We start from the raw sequence: 23,392 nt of genomic DNA, 5'->3' as shown, positions 1-23,392 counted from the left end.
CATCATTATGTTGAAAGCATATATCTTAATAAAAAATATCTTAGAATCACACTTCAGAAAACAAAATTGGTTATCTTGTAGCTCTACACTCTACACTACACTCTACACATACTAGTTATATTGCTCTGATTATTTTATTAGAGATATCTTAGTTCATGTAGTAAAAAGATATGAAAACCAACATGCTATATAATTGAACCAACATAAGTCGAGCCGAGTAAGTATATTCGGACCTGAGATCTAGTTAATATATGGTTAAATCAATCAAATTATTTTTCTGAGTGTAACAACCGGATTAGTTATGACACAAACCGGAATAGTTTGTGTCATAACTTCTTAAGTTTTAAATCTGGGGTGGTGGTCTGGGATTTTTTTCTATAGCATATACTCATTCTTTGTGGTTGCAATAGGACTCCGACTGTTATTAGTGGATTTATGTGGATATGTCCTCTTAGTAAAAAATATTCCTCATCACTGAAGTAGTTTCGATATAATAAATTTTCATCAACCCCTCTTGTTCGAGTATCAAATACGAGGGTCACTATTTATATTTTGAGCCTTGACATTACTAATTATTGTAAGGTGTGATCTGACGTTTCCATACGAAAGTTTGATATTATTAAACCTACCTTAGAGTTTTTGTCAAAAGAGCGTTATTTGCATTATTCTCAGGGACTAAAAAATGGATATAACGCGAGAAGCACTGTTCTCATTTAACATAATACCGTGTAGTAATTTTTTTGTTTCCGAAGCGAAAATTTTAACTTTTTTTTAATCGAATTCATCCGATATATCGCAACCAGACTATATAAAAAATATATTGAGAATAATGCGACAAATAGACGTATTCTGCATTGCATGCGTTAGGGCGCACTTTTAAATGGAGAAAAATAAATTTTGACTAATTAATGACTTTCTTTGGTTTTATGCATTAATATATTTTGATCGAAATGTCTTAAATAGGACAATATCTACCTGAAAAAAGTTCATTATCATTATTCTCAGGGACTAAAAAATGGATATAACGCGAGAAGCACTGTTCTCATTTAACATAATACCGTGTAGTAATTTTTTTGTTTCCGAAGCGAAAATTTTAACTTTTTTTTAATCGAATTCATCCGATATATCGCAACCAGACTATATAAAAAATATATTGAGAATAATGCGACAAATAGACGTATTCTGCATTGCATGCCTTAGGGCGCACTTTTAAATGGAGAAAAATAAATTTTGACTAATTAATGACTTTCTTTGGTTTTATGCATTAATATATTTTGATCGAAATGTCTTAAATAGGACAATATCTACCTGAAAAAAGTTCATTATCAATAAATTAAAGACAGGGACATAGCAGACAGGAACCCACAGCAAAAAGTTATCTAAACACTTATTGAAGTATAAAGTTTTTATTGTAATAACTTTTATTTTTGATATTAAGCATATTTTATATTCACTTTAAAAACAAAAATTCAAAAAATACTAATTAAATTTTTCTTTAATTTAAAGAACAATTGCCCAAATGGGTTTTCTATTCAGGGACATAATTAATTGAAGTAGAAATTGCTTTAAATTACCGCAAATTGAAGTTGAAGGACACGTATTTGTTATAGTTATATATCATTGTCTATTTCGTGAATTCTCTAAATTCTCCATTTGGAAAGTTGTACTCATAAGCTCATTCGATCTTAGTCTTCAGATCATCAAAACTGAAGACTAATGCAAAACTTAAAAAAGAGAAAGATGAATCTTTAGACGAAATTAATAAAATTGGAACTAAGAATGATTGCATTTTTGCAGTGATAAATATGCATAGGACTATTTGCTGGAAAAAGTGTTGGAAGCTAGAAGACCAATACGGCTAAGCGACACAGAACTTAAGAGTTTAATAAGGAAAATTAAGAGAAATCAAACTTCTCAAGTACAGTCAAAATAGTCCAATAATCCATGTTGGTCATTATCCAGTTAAGCAAAAAAATTAAATTAAATTCTAATTTTGCAAATGTTGGTCAATAACAGAGAAATGGTTCAGCCTTCTAGACCAGATTGAGAAATCAGACCTGTGATGAAACATATAGAGTCGGCAACCTTACAATATATAAAACATCATGCTTATTTAAGGCTGTATGCTATCTTATTGTTCGTATTAGTCTCATTAAATTAAATTAAATTATTAAATTATTGCTTATGTAGTGATGAGATATTTTAGCTTACATTAAAAATTAACTGGTGAACTAAAACTAAGCTTTAATCGTATAATAAATTATGGTTTAGCTAAAATTAAATTATCTTAGCGATAAGTCGATCAAATAATTTGCTTTAAGAAACTATAGTCTGATCCAGTCATGATGAAAAGTAATCTTCTTGGTAATCCAATTGATTACGTTTAAGGTATCGTTCATTGAATCACCTAACCGTAAAATGTTGTAAGGATTATTTATTTTGTGCTCTCTTAAACATTCTTTTTTTTTGACAATAAAAGACAAGTAAAACTCTTTTAATACTTTATCTTATGTACTTTTATTTCCTTACACAAGAGGAATTTCTTTAATCTACGAAGATATTTTCGTATGCAGACCGCAAAAATCGATACCAAGACAATATGCAAATATGAGCATATTTTTTACTAAATTTTTCTTTTCAAGAAAAATGTAAAAATAAAAAACAAAACCCAAGAAGTACTTATCATAGGCTGAAACTTACCTTGGCGGACATGTATGTGTGTTGCAAAATACTACAGATGGCTCCGGCTGGCTAAGTGGATTACACAAGGAATCTTCAACATCGGTTCCAGTAACGCGACTCCTGCACACAGGACGAGACATCTTATAACCTTGCGTGTGTATGTCGATAAGTAGTAAAGGTTATACATGAAAAGATATAAGGGAATAATTTTAATATTAAATCAATAAGAAAATTTACATCAAATAAAAATAAAAAGTTGAAATATACGCACCGAAATAATCATCTATGATATTTCGAAGTATTAAGCAAAGATTATTTTTGTGAAATTTTAGAAAATTCAAGAAAATTCAAGAAAATTTAATTTGTTCTCTTTTTTATTTGTACAGTACAAAAATGAAATCATTAAAGTATGAATTAGACTTTGGTGTGAAAATTGTTTAACAAACATATCAGCATGTAGACAGGCACACAACTGCAACGTCTATGGTAGATACTTCTAGCGTATCTCGCGACGCAAACCAACAGTTAAGTTAACAAAGGTAACAAGTTATAGTGACAACAGCAATAAAAAGCAAACAGAAGAGGAGGGTGGAAGTTTCTTTTTCGTACACATAATATAGAATGCAGAAATCTCAAGCGTACTTTAGCCACATACCTACCTACATCTCCTTTCACAAGTGTTGCTTTGAGGCAATTATGTTCTATTGAGTTGAGTAGAGTTTTGCCAAGATGAACAGATAAGAAGTAGACTCTATATGTCGCTAACCATAATTCGATTTCATTTAACACAAACAAATGTTCGTTCCAATGTAGTCGGATTTTATTATATGTCTGCTTGTCTGCTTGTCTGCCTACCTTTATTCCTACCTCTTTTTCCGTCCATCACTTAATGTAACCGTCTTAAATACAGCCTCACTCGTTTTTATACATTCGATTAAGCGAACTGTGCTACGTCCTTTGTTGGTATAGGAAATAAAAACGTTTTGCAAAAACTTTGTTCCATCTTCCGTAGTGTGAATTCATGTTCTTGAAGTGGCGATGATAGCATGGAGCTGTATTCTGGAATAGTTGCTACGACTTTTAATAATCAATCGCTTAACCAGAGAAAGGTATAATTTTCATATTCCATAATTTTTACGCTTTCACATTGACTTTTTTCCGTTTGACACAAATGTAGAGTGACTGCTTCCACTAAAGATAAATACGAGCACAAAAACTTAAGCAGTATGTTCTGTGTGTGGATTATCTCAGCTGAAGTAGTGCAAAGCGATTTCAACTTAGATTTACTGTGCTTATACAAATCAGAACGCAGATATGCAAATCGCTTTATCATTTCAAGGGAATATTGGGTTGGTAAAGTAAGCGTTGTGGAAAAATCTCAGATATGAAATAGAAAATAAACTTTTTTATAAACGCAAGGATTTCAGGAAGTTTGCGGTGCTTTCTTACTTTAATAGTTAGCTTTAGCTTTAGCTTAAATCGTATTTAGGTATACAAGTATTATAGCATAAGTAAGTTTTATTTAAAGATATTTTAAAAATGGAGAGTACATATATCTCTAGAACGAAATATTATGTTTTTCATTGCGTTGATAAGATATTTAAAGGTTTGAAGAAAAACTTAATTGTATTAAAGTCTTATAAATGATAAGCAAATAACTATGAAGATAGTTCTAACTATATAATATATTAATTAATTAATAGATTAAAGTACTACTATTAAACTACAACGTAATTTTTGAAAACTGATGCCGGTGAAGGTTCTCATATAGCGAAAAAGATTTTGTGTGTAGCATAAATACTACTCTGAACTTAACTTAAAATGTTGAAGAAAACTCAATTGAGTTCCACAACGTAAATCAAACTTCCCATGGCCTACTTTCTTACTTTTATAACTTTTAAATGGTATTTACGATAACAAAGAAAAGTTTTTTGAGGCAAAGACACAATCTCATTGTATTATATATTGGACTAGGTTAATTTTAAACTATTTCCTTTTTTCTTAAAGATAGTTTAAATCAATAGAATATGTATACAATATAATACACACAAGTTCAAGAAAACATGTATTTTAAACTATAATAACAACTTATTATTATAATAAATGATTTATACTTTTCACATAATAATCACACTAAATTTTGTTTACCGATATAGCAATAATGTAGTGTAGAAAATTATGAATACTCTATTAGCGATATTATATTCTATGGTTGGTACTGATGAAATCTTATGCATCACTTCATCAAACTGTGTACGAGAGACTGTTTTAATAGTTTATTGGCTGACTGATAAAAACAAATTATATAGGAAAAGATTAATCCTATTTCAGCACTATAACGATTTACTTATATATATGTATTTAAGATTTTCAATATATTTTTCCTTATTCAAAGCATCCTTTTAAGGTGTGCGAATGACTAGTATTGCTTCAGGTTAAATCTAAAGAATATGCCGGGCGATGAAGCATTTTTAAATGTATTCCTATTATTTTAGCATAGCTACTATCGAAATTTTACATATAACATTATTAACAAAAATACACTTTCTTGTACTCTCTTCAGAACAAGTTCTTGTAATCATGAAACACATTGGAAATACTATTTAATGTAAGTTCTTGATAGTTTAAAAATTTAATTAAAAAACCAATTCTTGATTTCAACTGATTCCTGGGTTTTTGATCACTTCGGCTAGTGATCATCTGGCTAGTGATCATCTGGCTAGTGATAGTGATATGGCTAGTGATATATCGCGTTTAGAAATTCCTTTCATTATGCATTATTATATCTTAAAAATGTTTAGAACCATCAATGAGTTTTTGCTGTTGATCGACTTTAAGCAAACGTAATATGCATTGTGTCAACACAGTTTCTTTTTAGTAAAATGTGTAATCCCTATGCTCTTTGAGGAATTGGAGTTAAAACTGTAAAATTTTGTATCAAAAGAACATATATTTTAGAACGTTATGTGACTACATTCAGTGATTTACTTGCATTAATTTGATCTGATATCGAAATCCTCTTAAATGTCAGTACTGACGAACTAAAAAATGTCACAATGAGTGATTTTATGACTTGATACGCAACCCAACAATTAATTAGTTTTACTCATCATTCGATATTCGATATAATAGCCTTACTGACGGTAGACATGTCGACCGATAACGAGTTCTTTCCAATGAATATTGATTTAGCTCTTTGGACAAATAAAATGAGGAGAAAGTTCTTTACTCATTGTAGTTGTATCTATGGGGCAAAAAAAAAATGAGGAAAATTTTCTCACTTCTTCCACTTGACAGAAAATGGATATCTTCGCTAGGCTCGTACTTAGTCATATATCTATTTGATATCACTAGAATAGGGACTAAAAACATTGCGTGCTTTATCAAAGCGACAACGTGGTTTCCTTAAGGTCATGTTGTGCAAAAACTCATTGGCTCGTCAAAATCGAAATTGTTGTTGTTTCCAATACAAATTATAAAATTGAGAGTGTGAGAAAAAACAAAATGTCGATTTCAACTTGCTCATGAGAGCCGAGGCTATCTCTATCAAAGCAGTGTGGTTCAGTAATAATTGTTAACATTTTTGACTTTTAGGATCACATTATTACAATTTCTGTGATAGTCTGTATAATATGCCAACGATAATGTTCTAGTGGAAACGAGTCTATTTTGACTAGCCTATGACTTTTTACACAACACGGCCCTCAGTTTCTTAGAACGGCTAGCACTCTCATATGTTATTTATCTACGACTAATAGCTATTTAATATTAAATCAATAATAATATGACAGATTCACGATATCTTGTTTCAGTTATATTGGATGTTGTAGTTCATTTCAGTAAAAAAGGATAGTGTCACAACAAATAAATACTTTATAAAGCCGGTTTCAACTATTATTATAGTATATAATAATAGTTGATGTGCAGTGACCGTTTTTTGAAATGTACTTTAACAAGCAATGTCCTTTAATTCTTCGTGGAATGTCTGCCGTTTTTTTTATTTTGTTCTTTCTTTTTACTAAAGTATTTTTAAGATACATATTTATTTAGATACGGTTATATACTCGCATAAGAGTTTATAAAGCCACGACATCTCTTTAAGCTAATTCAAATGAGATTTTAGGCAACTGTGTTTCTTCGGCTCTACTACCGCAAACAGGTAAAAAAAAAGATGCGATTATTCTGAATAACAATTCAACAAAAATGTTCATTTTCTTACAATCTGCCGTAAGACAATAATCCTGATTGTGTCCTATGAAAATCACAATCAACGATGAATAAATAAATTCGAATCACATTGTGTCGTTATCGAAAAACGAACCTGTATTGGAAATGAAATCTAAAATGTATCTAAAAGCAAATAACGAGTATTTGTCATATCATAGCTACGAGCACAGCCGCAGAGCCGCAGTTATAGCAATAGATGCACTACTCACCGCAGCGGCAGTACGGAACAGCAGCGATAGCTTCACTTACATTCGAATGCTCTTTGCAGGACCGTACATAACTACATAATGTAGTCTTACCTGCTAGCAAGCATAGTCATAAATTGCTAGATGGCGTCCTTACTACCCTACATGCCCTAACATGTACAAGTATGATATTATATATGCCGTATGGTTACCATGTATACTACTGAGTGCGTGCGTGTGTGTGTGCCGGCGGCTTTGTATTTGTGCTAATGGGGATGTTATCGTGTACGAGTAAAACAAACGAGTACGTTGTAACCATTTGCATTATTTATGCAGCCTCTGGCAATCGAAGTTCATATGAATCCGTTTCTAGTAGACCATATACATACATGAGGCAGGCGTAAGAGTGTTTGTATAAGTGGCAACAAAGACGAAAACCCACAACGCCAATAGACTGGGAAAAATAAATTTATATAAAAAAAATACTTAAATGGAGGAAAACAAGCGAGTTCATTGAATTCACACTCTCATAATTGTATTTGTATTTAAGCTTTCATATTATTTACGTATGCAGCGGCACAGCGCGATTGTCATTAAATGCGCCATTATTCTATGCAGGATTAAACTATTTACTTAAATGGAAGGAATCATAATTAAACGTTAACGAGTAGCAATACGTGGATATTTCATTTAACTTTTAATTGTTTAATACCAGTGAGAATGCATAATTTTAGTTCAGTTTGTTTTCAATTGTCCTGTGCCCTCAATGACCTCAATGCCAACTATGAAATCCGAATTCATAAAATTTAAAGACCTCAAGTGAACAGTGGATGTGTGTCAACTGAATACATTATTTTTATTATTTTTATAATATTTCCGAACTTTTAAATGGACTTACAAACAGAAGTGAAAATATAATATGATAGCTTAATGAAAGAAGTACATTATGACCTTTCTGAATTCATCAACAATTCAAGCTGAAAAATATGTTTAAAAATATGAACTCAAATGTGACAAATATTTACCCCAAACTGTCAGGAAAAGTAATCAATGTCAATAGTAAAGATGAACAAACTTTTGCGATGTATGAGTTGCAAAGCAACAAAATTCGTTTATGAAGAAGAATTATCTAATATAATCCTCTTAAAAAAGCTATATACTACTTTAGAACATACACAAAACTATTTACTTTTCAAAACATGGAAATAGATAAAAACTTAACTAGTTAAAACTAATCCAGTTCTCTGTCAGGCTTCCATTGTACTTCTATATGTACTATAATTTAAAGTATCAATATCTTCATATGAATTTGAAGATATTTAGTTTTAAAGCAGAGCAGAGCAAGCGGCTCAACAACGCAACATCAAAGCTCTGTATAACATTTTGTGTAAGATTAGTGGCATATATAGCACAGCATCACTTCCAATAAGAGTGAAAGATGAGACTTTAATCACGACAAAAACTGAACAACTTTGTAGGTTCAGGCAACATTTCACCAAACTATTTAATCCCATAAACCCCAAAGAGCTCGCCTCACGTATACCACAAAGTTGTAACTGATCTAGTCTCAAAATAGAATAAGTTCGCAACCATCATCTTTGAATGAAAGCATCACTTGTAAAAATAGCAACTTGTAATATAACAAATCATCGGGTTATGACAGAATACCTGCTGAAATTCTGAAAGTGTGTACATAGCACATAGCGAAACAGCTGCTCGAAATATTCAAATCCATTTGGATTGAAGAGAAGGTTCCAGCGGACTGATTACAGAGTCGCTATGTAAAAACTATTGTGAAGACATGCTACTCTCTATTACGTCGAAAGTTCTGTCGAGCATAATGTTAAACCACATTAAATTGAAACTTGATCAGCCGCTGAGGAAACAGCAAGTTGGATTACGTCCAAAACATTCGTGCAGTCCATACTCCAACTTGTTTTTGTCGACTACAGCATAACGTTTGACACCACTCAGATCCAAAGGAGTGCTTGACAAATTAACATCATTAATTAGAGCTCAATACGCTGATTTTAAACCTATAGTGCTTTAAAATGATGAACTCTGAGAGTATATCGTAACTAGCGGAGGAGTATACCAAGGAAGCTTACTTTCGTCTATCCTTTTTGTCATCGTCATCAACGAAATTCTGAAAACTCTATGATGAAAAACGAAGAGGCATTGGAACTCTACAGCACAACTTGAAGACGTGGCCTATGTAAACGACAGTGAAACACTCCGACAACAAGAAAAATTCCAGAAAGTTTAGTTTAAAATTTAACATCGATAAAACAAACTCTATTAAAACTAACACCAAAAATGATTTCACGCTGCATGGCAAAGCAATCCAGCAGGTCGAAAATTTTACCTATCTAGGTAGTATAATAATAGCAAGGCAAAGGGCGCATATTCGCAGTTACATCAAATATGGAACTCAGCAAAAATATCCTTTTTTGTAAAACTGAGACCATTTAAGTCAAACGTCATCTCAGTATTGCTCTATGGATGTGAAACCTGGCTTTTCACCGCCTTATTTATAGAAAAAATTTGAAGTTTCATCAATAGATGTCTTCGACGATTAAATAAGTTAAAAAAAAAAATGAAGTTAAAATATGCATTATATGTGATATATCATGTCATGAAGTTATATGTTGATGTATACCTGCTATATAATATAAATAACTTATTAGTACAAAAATAGAAATTATAAGTACAGCATTTTTCTTTTAGTTTGGAAATACAATGGAACTGAAACTATATCACAAATTCTAACTATTCAAGGAACTAGCAACATGTTGCAACAACATGTTCTGTAGCAAATTCGAGAGTACTGAGCGGACAAATTTATACAATACCAAGCTCCCGGATTGCTATCTATTTAGTAGTTTCAAAGCCAATTCAGTTTTAAGAGCAAAGGTGTAATTGTATTCCAATCAATTAAGTTATTCATTGGTTGTTAGTCATTTGAAGTTAACCTGTTAGTGCATATTTAAACAGTGAAAAAAAGACTTAAAATACTCGAAACAAATTTCAATAAATTAATTAAAATTTTTGTTGTTCTTGCTTCATTACTGTTCGAGTATTTCAGACAGAAATTTGATAAAATCATTCCTTAAAAAGGACCAAAGGCACTCAAAATTTTTAATATTATAGTAAATATACAATCATGAATTGAAAATTTTATTTGGTGAACCTAATACAATAACAGTTACTAAAACAAATAAGCTTAGATGGGTAGGACATATTATTAGAGCAGAACAAAATTACACCCCAAAACACATCATAAACAAACAGTGTACAGGAATTAGAAGCAGGGGTCGTTCAAACCAAGATGTGTAGATGGAGTTGATCAGGACGCAAAAGATTTAGGTATGAGATGTTGGAGGGTGAAAGCGAGCGATCGAGACGCATGGAGGCGTATACTACAGTAGACAAATACCCATGAAGGATTGTCTAGCCAATGATGATGATGATGAATGGGATTTTTAAATTTAGTAACATATTTAAACATACGTAGTATAGAGTCTCTATGAAATCTCTTTAAGGTGGCGTTATTTAACATAAAATATATTCCCATTAAGCACTGGATCTTAGTATACTATATTTTTATATGATTGTGTTTTTATCATCTGATTTCTTTGTTGGTTAGCCGAACAAAGAAATTAGCCGAGTAGTGCTTAATTTTTTGTAAAAGCTAATAATTTAGTTTATAATTATCTTAATTAAAAATTTTTTCAAACAAAAAAATGTTCAAGAAATTGTTTAAATAATTTTACTATAGTTTTGATTATTCTGTTAGTTGGGTCATATATCTTGCAAGATTGGGAGTGTAGATTTTTGAGACTAGTGAGCAGAACTCACTTTGTACTGAGATTTTATGTTATAGGATAACTTTGAAGAGAAACGAAAATTAATTAGATACTAATTGTCAAAAAGAAGCATAATAAGAACACAAAAATAATAAAGATATAACAAAATTTTGGGTTGAGTCCTTTGCAAAAAAAAAGCTCCTTTAATTTGTGTGTTAGTTTTAGTTTTAATGCATGTGAAAACACTTGCAGTTGAAATACCAATTAATTCGTAATTACTGCCACCAATAGCGGGGTGTGTTTGTTGTCCTGAACACGTAGTCGCTGTCCGACTCGTGTCAACTTATAATTTCTCGTAATTACTCCTGTCAAATGTGTAATAATTAGCAGTGCCTGCAATTGACGCTGAAATGTTTGAAGCATTTTTCTTACTTGCTCACACCATACCACCGGTAGTATGGTATCACTAGGATACCGCCGCCATACCATGCCATACCATCCCATACCATCCCATACCATCCCATCCCATCCCATCCCATCCCATACCATCCTATCCATTCATAACCTACCACTCACCCACCGCGAAGGTGACACATTTTTGAGTTATTTGAAGCAGTTAAGTTGGCTTGTAATTGATTTTGTCAATCGAAATCAATCAATTCGGCTGAACTTGTCGAGGGCTACATGCGTTCTTTGAATGCATAAATAAGGCTGCGTTTGCGTTCCTCGGTGTCTCGGTGCCTCAGTGTGCGGCAGTGGCATTTATCAATGCTAAATTATTGACTTTGCTGATAATTTAATACGAGTATACGAAAATATGTAAAAATGCGATAGAATATAAAATACGAGTAAAAAAGATAAAATAGTACGAAAACAACCATTAACAATTTATGTGAAAATTTCTTTCGATAATTCAAGTTGTTTTCATTGTTGCTGCTGATTTTGTTATTCTTATTGGCGCTGTTGTCTTTGTCACGCCATTCGGTTTATCTTTTATTTATAATACCAAATATCTAAGTAACTCCTACTCAGGCGGTATGTATACTAGTCTAGCTATATTGGTATGGCATATTTTTCCTGCTAAACTCGTATGTGTATGGTAATTTTTTTTTTTTTTTTTTTTTTTGTATTATACAATAGTCATGGTCCTAATTGAACTTGTGCCTTACTTGAATGTGCGTGTTTAGAGAGTAAAAAAAGCCAAGAGTGAAATGAAACCTTCTTAAATAATATATAGACTTTGTGTCGACTTTGACTTCTACAACTCCTACGACATTCAAGATATATTGTTCGGCGTACGGAAGCACGCAAATGTAAATAAATTTTTATCGCAATTGAAAAATCAATGATTTTTCGATTACTGGATTATGTATTTGTTTGCTTTTCATTAAAATATAGAACTCGATACTTACAAGTATCGATAATAATGTTATTATTACAGTTTAATTAAGTAGTCAGTAGCTGAGAATGTGTTAAGTGCACCGAAGTTGATAACTCGTGCCTACGAATAAACCACACAAATTATGCATTTATTTTGAAAGGGAAAAAAAAGTTGAATGCGATTCCTGTCAATATATTTGTGAAAATTTATATTTATCTTACACATTAAAAATATACATTTATAAACATATAACATAATTCCATTTAATTTAATTGGTTTTGAATTGAGATTTTTTAAAGAGGAGATTCTTTGCTCTTATCACCTAAGATAGAATTACAAAACTTTTACTTTAATCTAAATTAAAATCTAATCTATATATATATATTTAATTAATCCTATAACTCCTAGGAGAAGTATAGGGCCGCTTTTAAAACAGTTACTAGTATTACAAAAAAAAAAAAAAAATTATAGTGGATTTCAAAAAAAATTGTTTTACACAGATATTTATTAAACTGCATTTGCTACTCATTAAACCAAAAATGGATTTTACATAGAGAGTCTTTAATCCACAAGGCTTCCTCAAGTACTACCTAAACTTACAATTGACAAAGGCATATATTAGCCCAAAGAGTGTGAAAATATATGTGTAGAACTAGTTATTTCAATAACCAGTATTCGGATTGTGGATCTTAAATTATTACTCAATAATATTATGACTATACAAACTGGGAAACAAAGTCATATATTGAGCCAAAGAGTGGGAAAATATGTGTTTAGAATTGGGTCTTTCAATAACCAGTATACGGATTGTGGATCTTAAATTATTACTTAATAATATTATGACTATACAAACGGAGTAACAAAGGCATATATTGGGCTAAAGAATTGGAAAATATGTGTTTAGAACTGGGTCTTTCAATAACCAGTATTCGGAGTGTGGATCTTAAATTATTACTAAATAATATTATGACTATACAAACGGAGTAACAAAGGCGTATTTTGAGCCAAAGAGTGGGAAAATATGTGTTTAGAACTGGTTCTTTCAATAACCAGTATTCGGATTGTGGATCTTAAATTATTACTTAATAATATTATGACTATACAAACGGAGTAACAAAGGCATATATTGAGTCAAATAGTGGGAAAATATGTGTTTAGAACTGGGTCTTTCAATAACCAGTATTCGGAGTGTGGATCTTAAATTATCACACAATAATTTTATAACTTCATACAAAAGGAATGAACACGATTCCTTTGTTGTGAATGCTAGGTCGGTATCTCATAACATTTACCCACAGCTGCAATATGGCATAGTTTTTATTACGAAAACACTTTCAAAATCACATGTCAAGAGTACTTTTTAAATGTAGGGCCGGACTTTTTAATTAAAACGCCAGAGCATTTAATATACCTGAACGTGATTGTTCTTTGTGTAATCATCGTGAAATAGAAAATATATGGTAAGTTATATTATTGAAGTATGTTTGATTTCCAGAGAACATAGACGTCTTTTTTTTTTTTTTGATAAAACACTTCTGTCAGAAGAAGAAGTTAAAGTCTTGTTAAGTGTTAGCAATACTAATTACCTATACAAATTTATGAAAAGTGGTTTAAGTTACAAAAGATTAATCATTAAAGAATTTATATAAATAATAAATAATAATGTTAATAATATGCAGATTTGTATGCCAATCTGACAGAACAAATATGTTATTATCAATTTAGTTTTTAAGTAAAGTTCTATAACAGGAATAATTTCTGTTGTCTGCTTTCTATAATTTTCTACAATTTGGATCATTTGTCATTAACGATCATATTGTCTTACTATCCGTGCTTAATTATGAAATTCTCTCCAGGAATGGAACGATAGATCTTACCTATGTGCTTAATTGCCTCTTTTGATGGCAACAACAATAATATCTCATATTTTAACATTAAATATTTCTTCGTGTTGTGAACTCTAATTATGTAAACTCTAATTAATATCGAAATTGGAATTATTATATGTATATATTATATATATTATATATTATATTATATTATATATTAATATATAGTATATATTATATTTATAACTCTAGGATATAATTTTCCATTTTATATAGTCAACTTCCATTTTTTATGAAACTTCCATTAGATTGAAATATATAAATCTCCAATTTATCTTAAATTGTCATAAAATTTCTTTTTTTGTTAAAATTTTTAAATATATAAATGTCCAAATCTCTGTAAATGCTGTGTCTAATGTTAATGTTAATGTTAATGTAGAGCCTTTTCCGAGTTAGTGCATCTGAGCACTTTTACTCTTTGATAGCTGAAGGGTTTCTGCAGAGTACCACCAATCTCACTGACTCATTTGTGTATTCTCGCCCCGTCCGGTTAGTGATTACTCTGAGATTAGATAGTGCTAAGTAGGGATGTGTTGTTAAAAAAATTAATTAAAAATAATGAAACATCATTCAAACGATAACAAATCCTTTGTAAACTTTAATTTTTTGATTTGTATCTTACTTAATACCATAGAATTAATTAGATATGGCAGATATTTTAGAAAACAATATCAGTTTTAATGACGAGTTAGGGAAATTGTGATGTAAAAATTGCTAAAGGACTTAAATATTTTTAATTTCAGACTAATATATATATACATGCATTAATTGCAGAGTTCACGTTATATGTAAATTATTTAAAAAATTAAATAAAAGTTAAATGAAACGAGTTATTATTTCCTATTATGAATTTTGTTATTAATTCAAATTTATTTCTTTGGCGTCTGTTTTGAAATATTTTATATGTATTTTTTATAAGTATTTAAGCTTACCTCCACCACAGGAGACAGAACACAACGACATCGGTGCCGATTCCCAATTATAAAGTGTTTGAGAACAGGAGCTGCCATCTCCACCGCATACTCCACAACCATCAATTTTTTTCGTTGAGCTAATTTTCAAATCGCAGCCAACACGCTGGAAGGAAATGAAATAATAAATGAATAAATAAATGTTAACACAAATAAATAATACTTGAAACATATCTAGTATTTACTGTTATTTATTGGCAGGAATTTCTCAAACAACGAAGCAAAATCGAACAACAAAACGCTATCTATACTTAATAAAATATAAAATCTTTCTACTGGAGAAAAATAAAAATAGATAAAAAAATTAAAAAAAAATTAAAGGAAATAATCAGCGATTTATATATTTGCATATGTACTTAGGCATATGAACACAGAGGAGAACGTGACTCCGGCTATGACAATTTTCATGCCATCGAATACCCAACAAGCAAATACGTTTTAAAATATGACTTCACAATCGAATTGCTGCAACCAAATACGTTTAAGTATTGGACTTTATAAAGTTTTGGGTATCATTTCATTTTTTTATTACAGGAATGGAAACGTATTCATTTAAACGACCTAAGTGATTCTTAAAGAGATAATCTTATGTATCTAGGCATACGTTTAAACAATACAAAAATTAACATATGAATTCCATGTTGATTACTTTCATTGAATATCAAACAACTAATTGATCTGTGGATTGGTAAATGAAGTTCTTTTATATTATAGCACCAACATACTAATTAAGAAATATGGTCCTCAACAATCTGATCATCACAATGGAAATTTTGTGAAAATTTGCTAAATAATATTGAAATTTTACAATTAAAAAAAAAATATAATTAAATAAATATTTTACTGCTAGTTTATAATTTCGTTCTAATATATCACACAGCAAGTGAATTTGTCAATAAAAACTTTCACAGCAAATTAACAAAACTCCAGAAAAATGTGCGAATATAAAAGTCAAGTACGGCTTCGGATCAGTTGGCTACTGAACGCTGACTCTGAGTTTCAAATTTGACAGGGCACGAGTTCGATTCCTGGTACTTGCAGTCTCAAAAAATTGTATTTATTAAATACAAGAAATATTTCCAAGACCATTGATGTTCGATAATTCGCAATACTCGAAACAGCTGTGTGGTCAGCCAAAAATTCAATTAATTAAAATAATATAAAAATAATTTTTGTTGTTGTTCATTACTTTTCGACTTGAATATAGAAAAAATTATTTATAAAATTTTGTTAAGCATTTTAAGCTGAATTAAAAAAACATCACGGCACATCAGAAATGAGAAGCTTTACTAAAATCTTCAATCACTAATGAAAAAGTCAGGAGTCTACAAAAGTAAAAAAAAAAATTGCTTTCATGTGATAAGGCATTAATCTACAAATACGAAGAATCACTCTTGCCTTAACTGATTAAACAAGACAGTAATTATTCTTACTCACTTTCAAATTTGATCTGTTTTCATATTCTTATTTTGGAAACTTTAAGATGTATAGGAACTGATTGGTCTATCAATTTAAGAAGCAATAAAAAGTACCACTGAAACGCAGCTTGCATCCCATATTAATAATGAGGTTACCTTACCTGGTATAACCATAAACTCAATTCTCCGATGGATATAATAAATTACAACTTTATGTAATTCTAATGAATTTGAAGAAATAAAAATACGTATTAAGTGTGTTTCAGATCTCTTCGGCACTTCGGCTCTTCGGATCTCTTATTTATTGGTTAAAAAAAATAAAATGGAATGGTTGGGCACGAAATAAAGATCCATTAGAAAAACAACATGCTCTGTTAACTATTAACTGGATCTTGATATATCGTTTAATACTGCCAATGCACACACCTCTAGTCACTTATGATTTGGTTGATTGTTTCCAATAGATACTCCGATTTAAAAGATACTCCGATTTGCTATAGTAAATGTAAAAACAACTTCGATGTCGTTTAAAGAATCGTTGAGTTTCTCGGTGACATTATAATGTTTTCCAAGCATAAAAACGTAAAATCTACCTTTTTTGCTTGTTGGGTGCTAATGCAGTCAGAAGTTCAAGCACTGCTGGTAAATACTTTTGCTCATGTCATTGCCGCCACAACTAACGCCACTGTTGCTGCGCAGCTTTGACACAAACAACACAAATAAATACTCTTTGCTGCATTGAAAATTAGTTAGATTTTTCGTAGCATATTCTTAGGCGCATTATATTTTATAGTATTTTTTTTTATACGCCGCTTCAGGCAATAAATATACAAAACGTAGGAATTATTTTGTTATTTTGTTACTTTTTGGTTTGTTGTTATTTTGTGTGTGTTTTTTTTTTGCTACTTTTGATTTATTTACGTTTATTTGTGTCGCCTCAGTACGTAAAATTGGAGCAGCTCGGAAATGCGTAAGAGCAGCTGAAATATTTGCCTACGAATTTATACACTCAACTCTCTAAGCCACTTGAAATCCGATATTACATGTAACCTGTGTTGCTCAGCCGAGCCAACAGTGCGTACACCGTCTTTACAGACGAAATATTTTATTCCTATTTGTGTTTGTATTTTTATTTTTATTTTTATTTTACTTTTCATTTTATTTTATTTTTATTTTTATGCTTTTTTATTGCTACGTTGCTTTTGGTTTATTTACAGAAAACCACATGACATATTGGCGTTTATTGCAACAAATTGGGGCGATGATTTGCGGCTTAACGAACTCAATGACTCATCCTTGCTGGATAGCACCAACCAACATACTGACGCAGGCCTAACCATATAACCAGGAATTTCTTCTTATTTGCCGCCTAATCCGTGTGCCTTAGTTATTGTGTAGGCTTACAATATAGCCAAGCAGCTATCGCTGTTGTTGTTGTCATTTAAGTCATTATTGTTGCTGTGGGGCGTATTTTATATTGGAATTTCCTTAAATGCCACAGCGACATGTGAATGCGCCACAGACACACAACTGTGTACACAATCGCAGGCACATAACCGCAAAATAAACAGAAATCCTCAATACTTTGGAATGCCTTAAAAATATAAATTTTTTCCAAAGTAACTTCAAGTATTTGATTTATTTGTACCTTCAAGGAAAACACTGATTTTAATAAAATACAAACGAGGATGGCAGGTTCAGGAATTCACAACAAATAAGTTTAAAGAACAAGTTTGAATTAGTTAAATAAAAAAAAATTGTTTAAGAAAACGAGATACTTTCTAGGAATTTCATTTATATACAAATTTCATTAGCACAAATAGAACAAACAAACAACGAGTTTTAATAAGAGTTAGTTACTTTAGAAAGAAATTTATAATATAAAAAAATTTTCTTTAAACTGATTCTCTCACAGAAATAAGTTAAAACGAACCAAAGATTTCATTAGATGGATTACTCTTTATATTATTCATTTCAAACAGAAGTTACTACATATATAAATAGACATATTTTAAAACCAAGTTTACTATTCAAAAAAAAAAGCAAACTAGAATTACAGTCTACCCCCAGATCGGTTAAGCTTAATCTCGACTTCTTATCCCTGTTTATTCACAGTAGTCAACAAAGCACTAAAAATGTTAAAAAACTTGTTTTATGACACTACACATTACCGTACAACAAGATCTGCCCAATCATCTTTCTACAATTCCCAAATAAATGTAAGATTCTGCATTTACTTTCTAATCTTTTGGGATGCATCGTCTGTTAACTATGCCTTTTCAGTGGAAGAGCACGGTTAGTATTATCTTGATTTGGATTTTCTGAAAGTGTTCATTTTCTTTGTTTTAGTTTTTCTGATGGTTTCTGAAGGCAGTCTGAAGTTTCATTATAGACTCTTATGGGAAACATCACGTTTCATAATTTGTTCCAATTACTGCTGTATTACACAGAGTCTTTTTGGAATTTTGAGTTTAGAATATTTTTAAAAGCTTATCTTTCTAGACATATTGAGCATTCACCAGTGTGTATGGCTCGAGTGTGTGTGGTTCGCAGAATTTACAGACTTTTTCTTTGCCAAAATTATTGGTTAAAACTTGGTACACAGTACTTTTTAATTCCCCTTTCGATCAGTATCATAGACACATAGCAATCGCTTAGAAGATTTTACTTCTTTAATATATTTACTTTTTGATTTACTAAATCTTTAGTAAATTTCATTGGAATGGTCTTTGGGTCCATTATATTCTAGGTCGTTAAGATAATTAACGGATCAGCGAAAAATATTTATAGCAATAAGTAATTTAATATTTGTTCCTTCGTCCGTTTGTTTCATATTATTTTTTTGACTGTTAGATATAAAGTAATATCATTTAAAATGCCAAGTAATAACGGAGTTCTAAGGAGAATAGATGAAGTGCACACAGTTCAATTAACATCATATATTCATAGATGTCGCTTTGCAAAAAATTTTTATTAAATTAATGCTACTTTATGCATTACAATAATAATACCAGCTGCTATAGGCTATTTACTTAATAATTACTTATCATATATATGGCCATTTATTCCTGATATAAACTTCAAATCCAAGTCGCAAAGCATCATACCTTTGTTCAATTGTTTCATTACCCAAAAATATCAAAACCTAACTGATTTGTGTATGAGTTCCGTCTAAGCGAAAAGCTTTAGAATAGTACAGAATGTATTCAGTCTCTTTATTTATTTTCATAAGTTATTTACTATTCTCATCCACAGTCAAAACAAGTGTATATTAGATTCAATCTCCGCATTTCTTCTTGCAATTTTTCATTTATTCTTATTGAATCTTCACATCACTCTCATTACAAAATCTCTTCTATTTCTTAATTCCATTCATTCTATTTCAAATATCATCATTTTTCCTTATTGCCATCGTTATGCTATGACAATGCAAGCTATATGTATATTCTGACCATTGGTCTTCTATGGGATCAATGGAGACCCGTTAGGGATTACTCCAATATTAAGTTCAAAATTTTTTGACATGAAAAAAGAAAATGTATAAAATATTTTGATTTAAACTAAGCAATGGCTTAGCTAAGGGTGTATATGCATACACTTCTATAGTACATTATTAGTTCACTACTATATTATTTTTTTTTTTTTTGTTTGTGCTGAGAAGGAGGAATGCTGTATGCGCTGTCAAATAGATCATCGTCCTAATGGTGTGCCCGACTGCCTAACATACTAATATGTAATGCAGGAACGAAAACACTCTCTCTTCGGAGGTACTTATTCCCTCCTCTGAAACCGTTATTGTGTTATTAAAATGTAACTATTTGCATTTGTTACCAGTAATGATCAAAATTTTTGATATGGTTAAATGAAAGGGGTAAATGCTTTACAATTTATCGGTGTAATATCGGTGTAATGCTTCTCACTTTTCATATAGACATTAATGTAAATACAGAGAAAAATTTTAAAATATTTCACTTAATTCTCTATACTTGAGTAATGCTATTTTAACCTCTTGGTATCTGGATGCAGCCATCAAACCGAAGCCGTCAGAAGGAGTTACTTCTAAAAGTTATGTTTGAAATGAATTCATAAATTAAATCGTTTTCTGTTTCATTATTAATTTGCATACGAAAGGAGACATTAACATTAAACAAAAATGTATTATTTATGATTCAAGGCTCCAGGCGGCATCAGGATATTTTTATTTAAAATGTTTCTCTTCACACATTTCAAAGCACTTTTTTTAGCTACCATAAAATGTACTAAACACATAAACATGGAACATGAATTGCACTATTTTTTCGAAAGGCTCCACCAGATATGCTGAAAAAGAACTGTGTAAGTGCTGTTAAGTGTATCCACCCACAGACATGAATCAATTCCCCAATGCAAACATATTAACGTTGCTAACAGCATAAAAAGCAACTAAACAAATTGCTTTTTATCACGACAGGTGGAGTGTAATCTGAGCATTACCTTGTTTTCATTGTTCGAGTGATTTGCATATATTTTGTTTGTTTTTCCAGCAAATAAACGGGAATAATAGGGAGAATGCGAATAAAAATCAAATTTTCTACACCTTTTGGTTGCACTCACCTGACACTTTCCCTGTATGCACATGTCAAGGCTGCCAGATCTGCATCTTGTGCCATCCTGCACTCGTGTGGATAATTGCACAATTACATTGGGTTCATCGTAGTGTTCAGCATCTTCACTACCCTCAGTTTCTGGGGAAATGTCATCTGTTAGATGAGCTGGTCGGCCTCTGGAAAAAATGTACGATTTTCAATTTCATCAAATTTTTTTTGTTTTAAAGAAATGTTGAATAGAAAGAAAAGAAATTATTTTCCACTCTAAAAGGTCTAACGAAAACAGATATAACATTTGTTTTAATAATAAAAATTTCTTATATTAATCCTTCTTCTTCTTAATTCCTTTATTTCCTTATGGAGCTTAGCACCTCAACATAAGGAAAGCAAATTACAGTCAAACGCATTCAAAGTTTTGAATAGTTGGCAAGAATGGATGGAATTGAATCATTTGTGAGAAGAGCCTGATAAAGTTTAATATTCCAAAAACTATAGAAAGTATTGGAATACATTCACCTTTCTAATCACAAGAATTTTTTAATTGACTAAATATCCTAGACCCTAAGATATTTAATGAATCTACTTTATAACATGGAAGCCCTTAACTAATACTTAATAATGGAACTATATCCTGCTCTCTAGAAAGTGCACAATGTTCTTAATCTTACTCATGAATACTTTTGTCAGAGAGCTAAAGATCTAATTTCCTCAAACTAAAGATCCAATTTTATACATCTAACTGGAACTGTGCAGTGACACTCTGCTTCTTCTTTACTACACCTACAATATTCATAAGGGAGAATTCCCAACTGAAGAGTATGGCTACTAAATAGCCAGTGACTAGTAAAAGCGAAATGGTAGACTTGTAGCTAGACAGTTAGCTAGCTTTTAGTTGTTTTCGGGTTCTGTTTATTTCTAAGCCCAATTAGAGAAAGGGTTTTTTGCTACGTAAGAGGGAGGAGCTTTAAGCTGCTTGTAACTTCATGTAGAGATTACTTAAGTTTTTTCATATTTAAACAATTTTTTCTATTTTGATTTTTGCGTTTTATAACTTTATATATCCTTTACATGAATATTGCGGAAATTCTAACTTATACTTGTGTATATGTTTGTAATACTGTACAAGATTTGTCAGACATCACTTAGGTATTATTGCCTTTTGATTAGCAAGGTGAGGATTTTAAAAAAGATAATCTATTAACTGTTCGTTTTCTAGTTTAACGTTATTGAGCTATTTTTCCATAAAAGTTCCATTCATATTTTAGTCGAATCAAGTGATACTTCCATAAAAGTTGCATTCATATTTAAGTCGAATCAAGTGATACTTTGCTTACGAATTTGTTTACTCAAATCGATAAAACCTTGGGGTGTATAAAATAATGATTTTATAAATTATAGTTCACACACTTAATAATATAATATAATTATAATTATTATAATTTATGGTAACATCGTAAACATAGTGACAATTATAAGATTTCAAATAATGGATTGAGTGATATAAATGACTTGGAAAAAATTATGTTCGACCATATGTCGATTTATAGATCGGCTTTGATAGTATAGCTTTATACTATCAAAGCTAATAAAATAAAAATACAATAGGGCATGATTGTTTGAACTTTCTAAATATATCACCGAATTTTAGTATTATGATGTATCTCAAGACAAAAAGGAGAGACAAAAGTGTCGGGGACTTTCTGTGCACTCAAATGAATCTATACCGACTTGAAAGGGAAAAAAATCGTTACTATATTTTATGTCTATGTCTAATGTGATGTTATACTTCGTCCCTTTGTTTAAGGGACAAGTTTTATGTACATTTTGTTATTAAGAAAGGTCTGTTGCTAATATATATAACATAGCAAATTAAAAACATAAATTGAGTTGTCGAAATTTGTTCGTTTACTTACCTACATGTCAGCGCACATGGTTCTATATAATCATAATGCGGTGTCCATTTGTACAATGTGCCATCATATGGCACATCGTTGTAGGCAGCACATTGGTGTGCCCGGAAGTCTTGCTGGTCTGGACATGGTTGCATATTGCATATGCGATAGCGTACATTTTCACCTTTACAGCCATTTATATTATTGCAACGGCGTATCTGCTGCATGATGCCACCATCACATGTGCGCGAGCACGTAGACCACTCTGACCAACCGGACCACTGACCGCCACCGCCACCGGCAAATGCAGCAGCGGTAGAGCCTTTCGCTCTCTTTTGCTGCAACATGCACTAAA

The 23,392-nt window shown here is 31.1% G+C and overlaps 1 protein-coding gene across 3 annotated transcripts in view; it reads right to left on the bottom strand.

The window, feature by feature from the left end:
* Positions 1 to 23,392, bottom strand: part of LOC119687942 (protein madd-4) — a 115,733-nt gene that overhangs the window by 66,836 nt on the left and 25,505 nt on the right. For all 3 annotated transcript variants that reach the window (XM_038102504.1, XM_038102505.1, XM_038102503.1), the window contains exons 3-6: positions 23,059 to 23,375; positions 21,153 to 21,321; positions 15,103 to 15,247; positions 2,701 to 2,830 (exon numbers count right to left, since the gene is read on the bottom strand). In XM_038102504.1, the coding sequence (XP_037958432.1) occupies positions 2,701 to 2,830; positions 15,103 to 15,247; positions 21,153 to 21,321; positions 23,059 to 23,375 (761 nt within the window). The remainder of the gene's footprint in view (positions 1 to 2,700; positions 2,831 to 15,102; positions 15,248 to 21,152; positions 21,322 to 23,058; positions 23,376 to 23,392) is intronic.

This window comes from Teleopsis dalmanni, chromosome X (assembly GCF_002237135.1).
Source record: "Teleopsis dalmanni isolate 2A chromosome X, ASM223713v2, whole genome shotgun sequence".
Taxonomy (NCBI): domain Eukaryota; kingdom Metazoa; phylum Arthropoda; class Insecta; order Diptera; family Diopsidae; genus Teleopsis; species Teleopsis dalmanni.
Note: the sequence above shows the minus strand (reverse complement) of the source record. Positions and strands in the feature narration are given on the sequence as shown.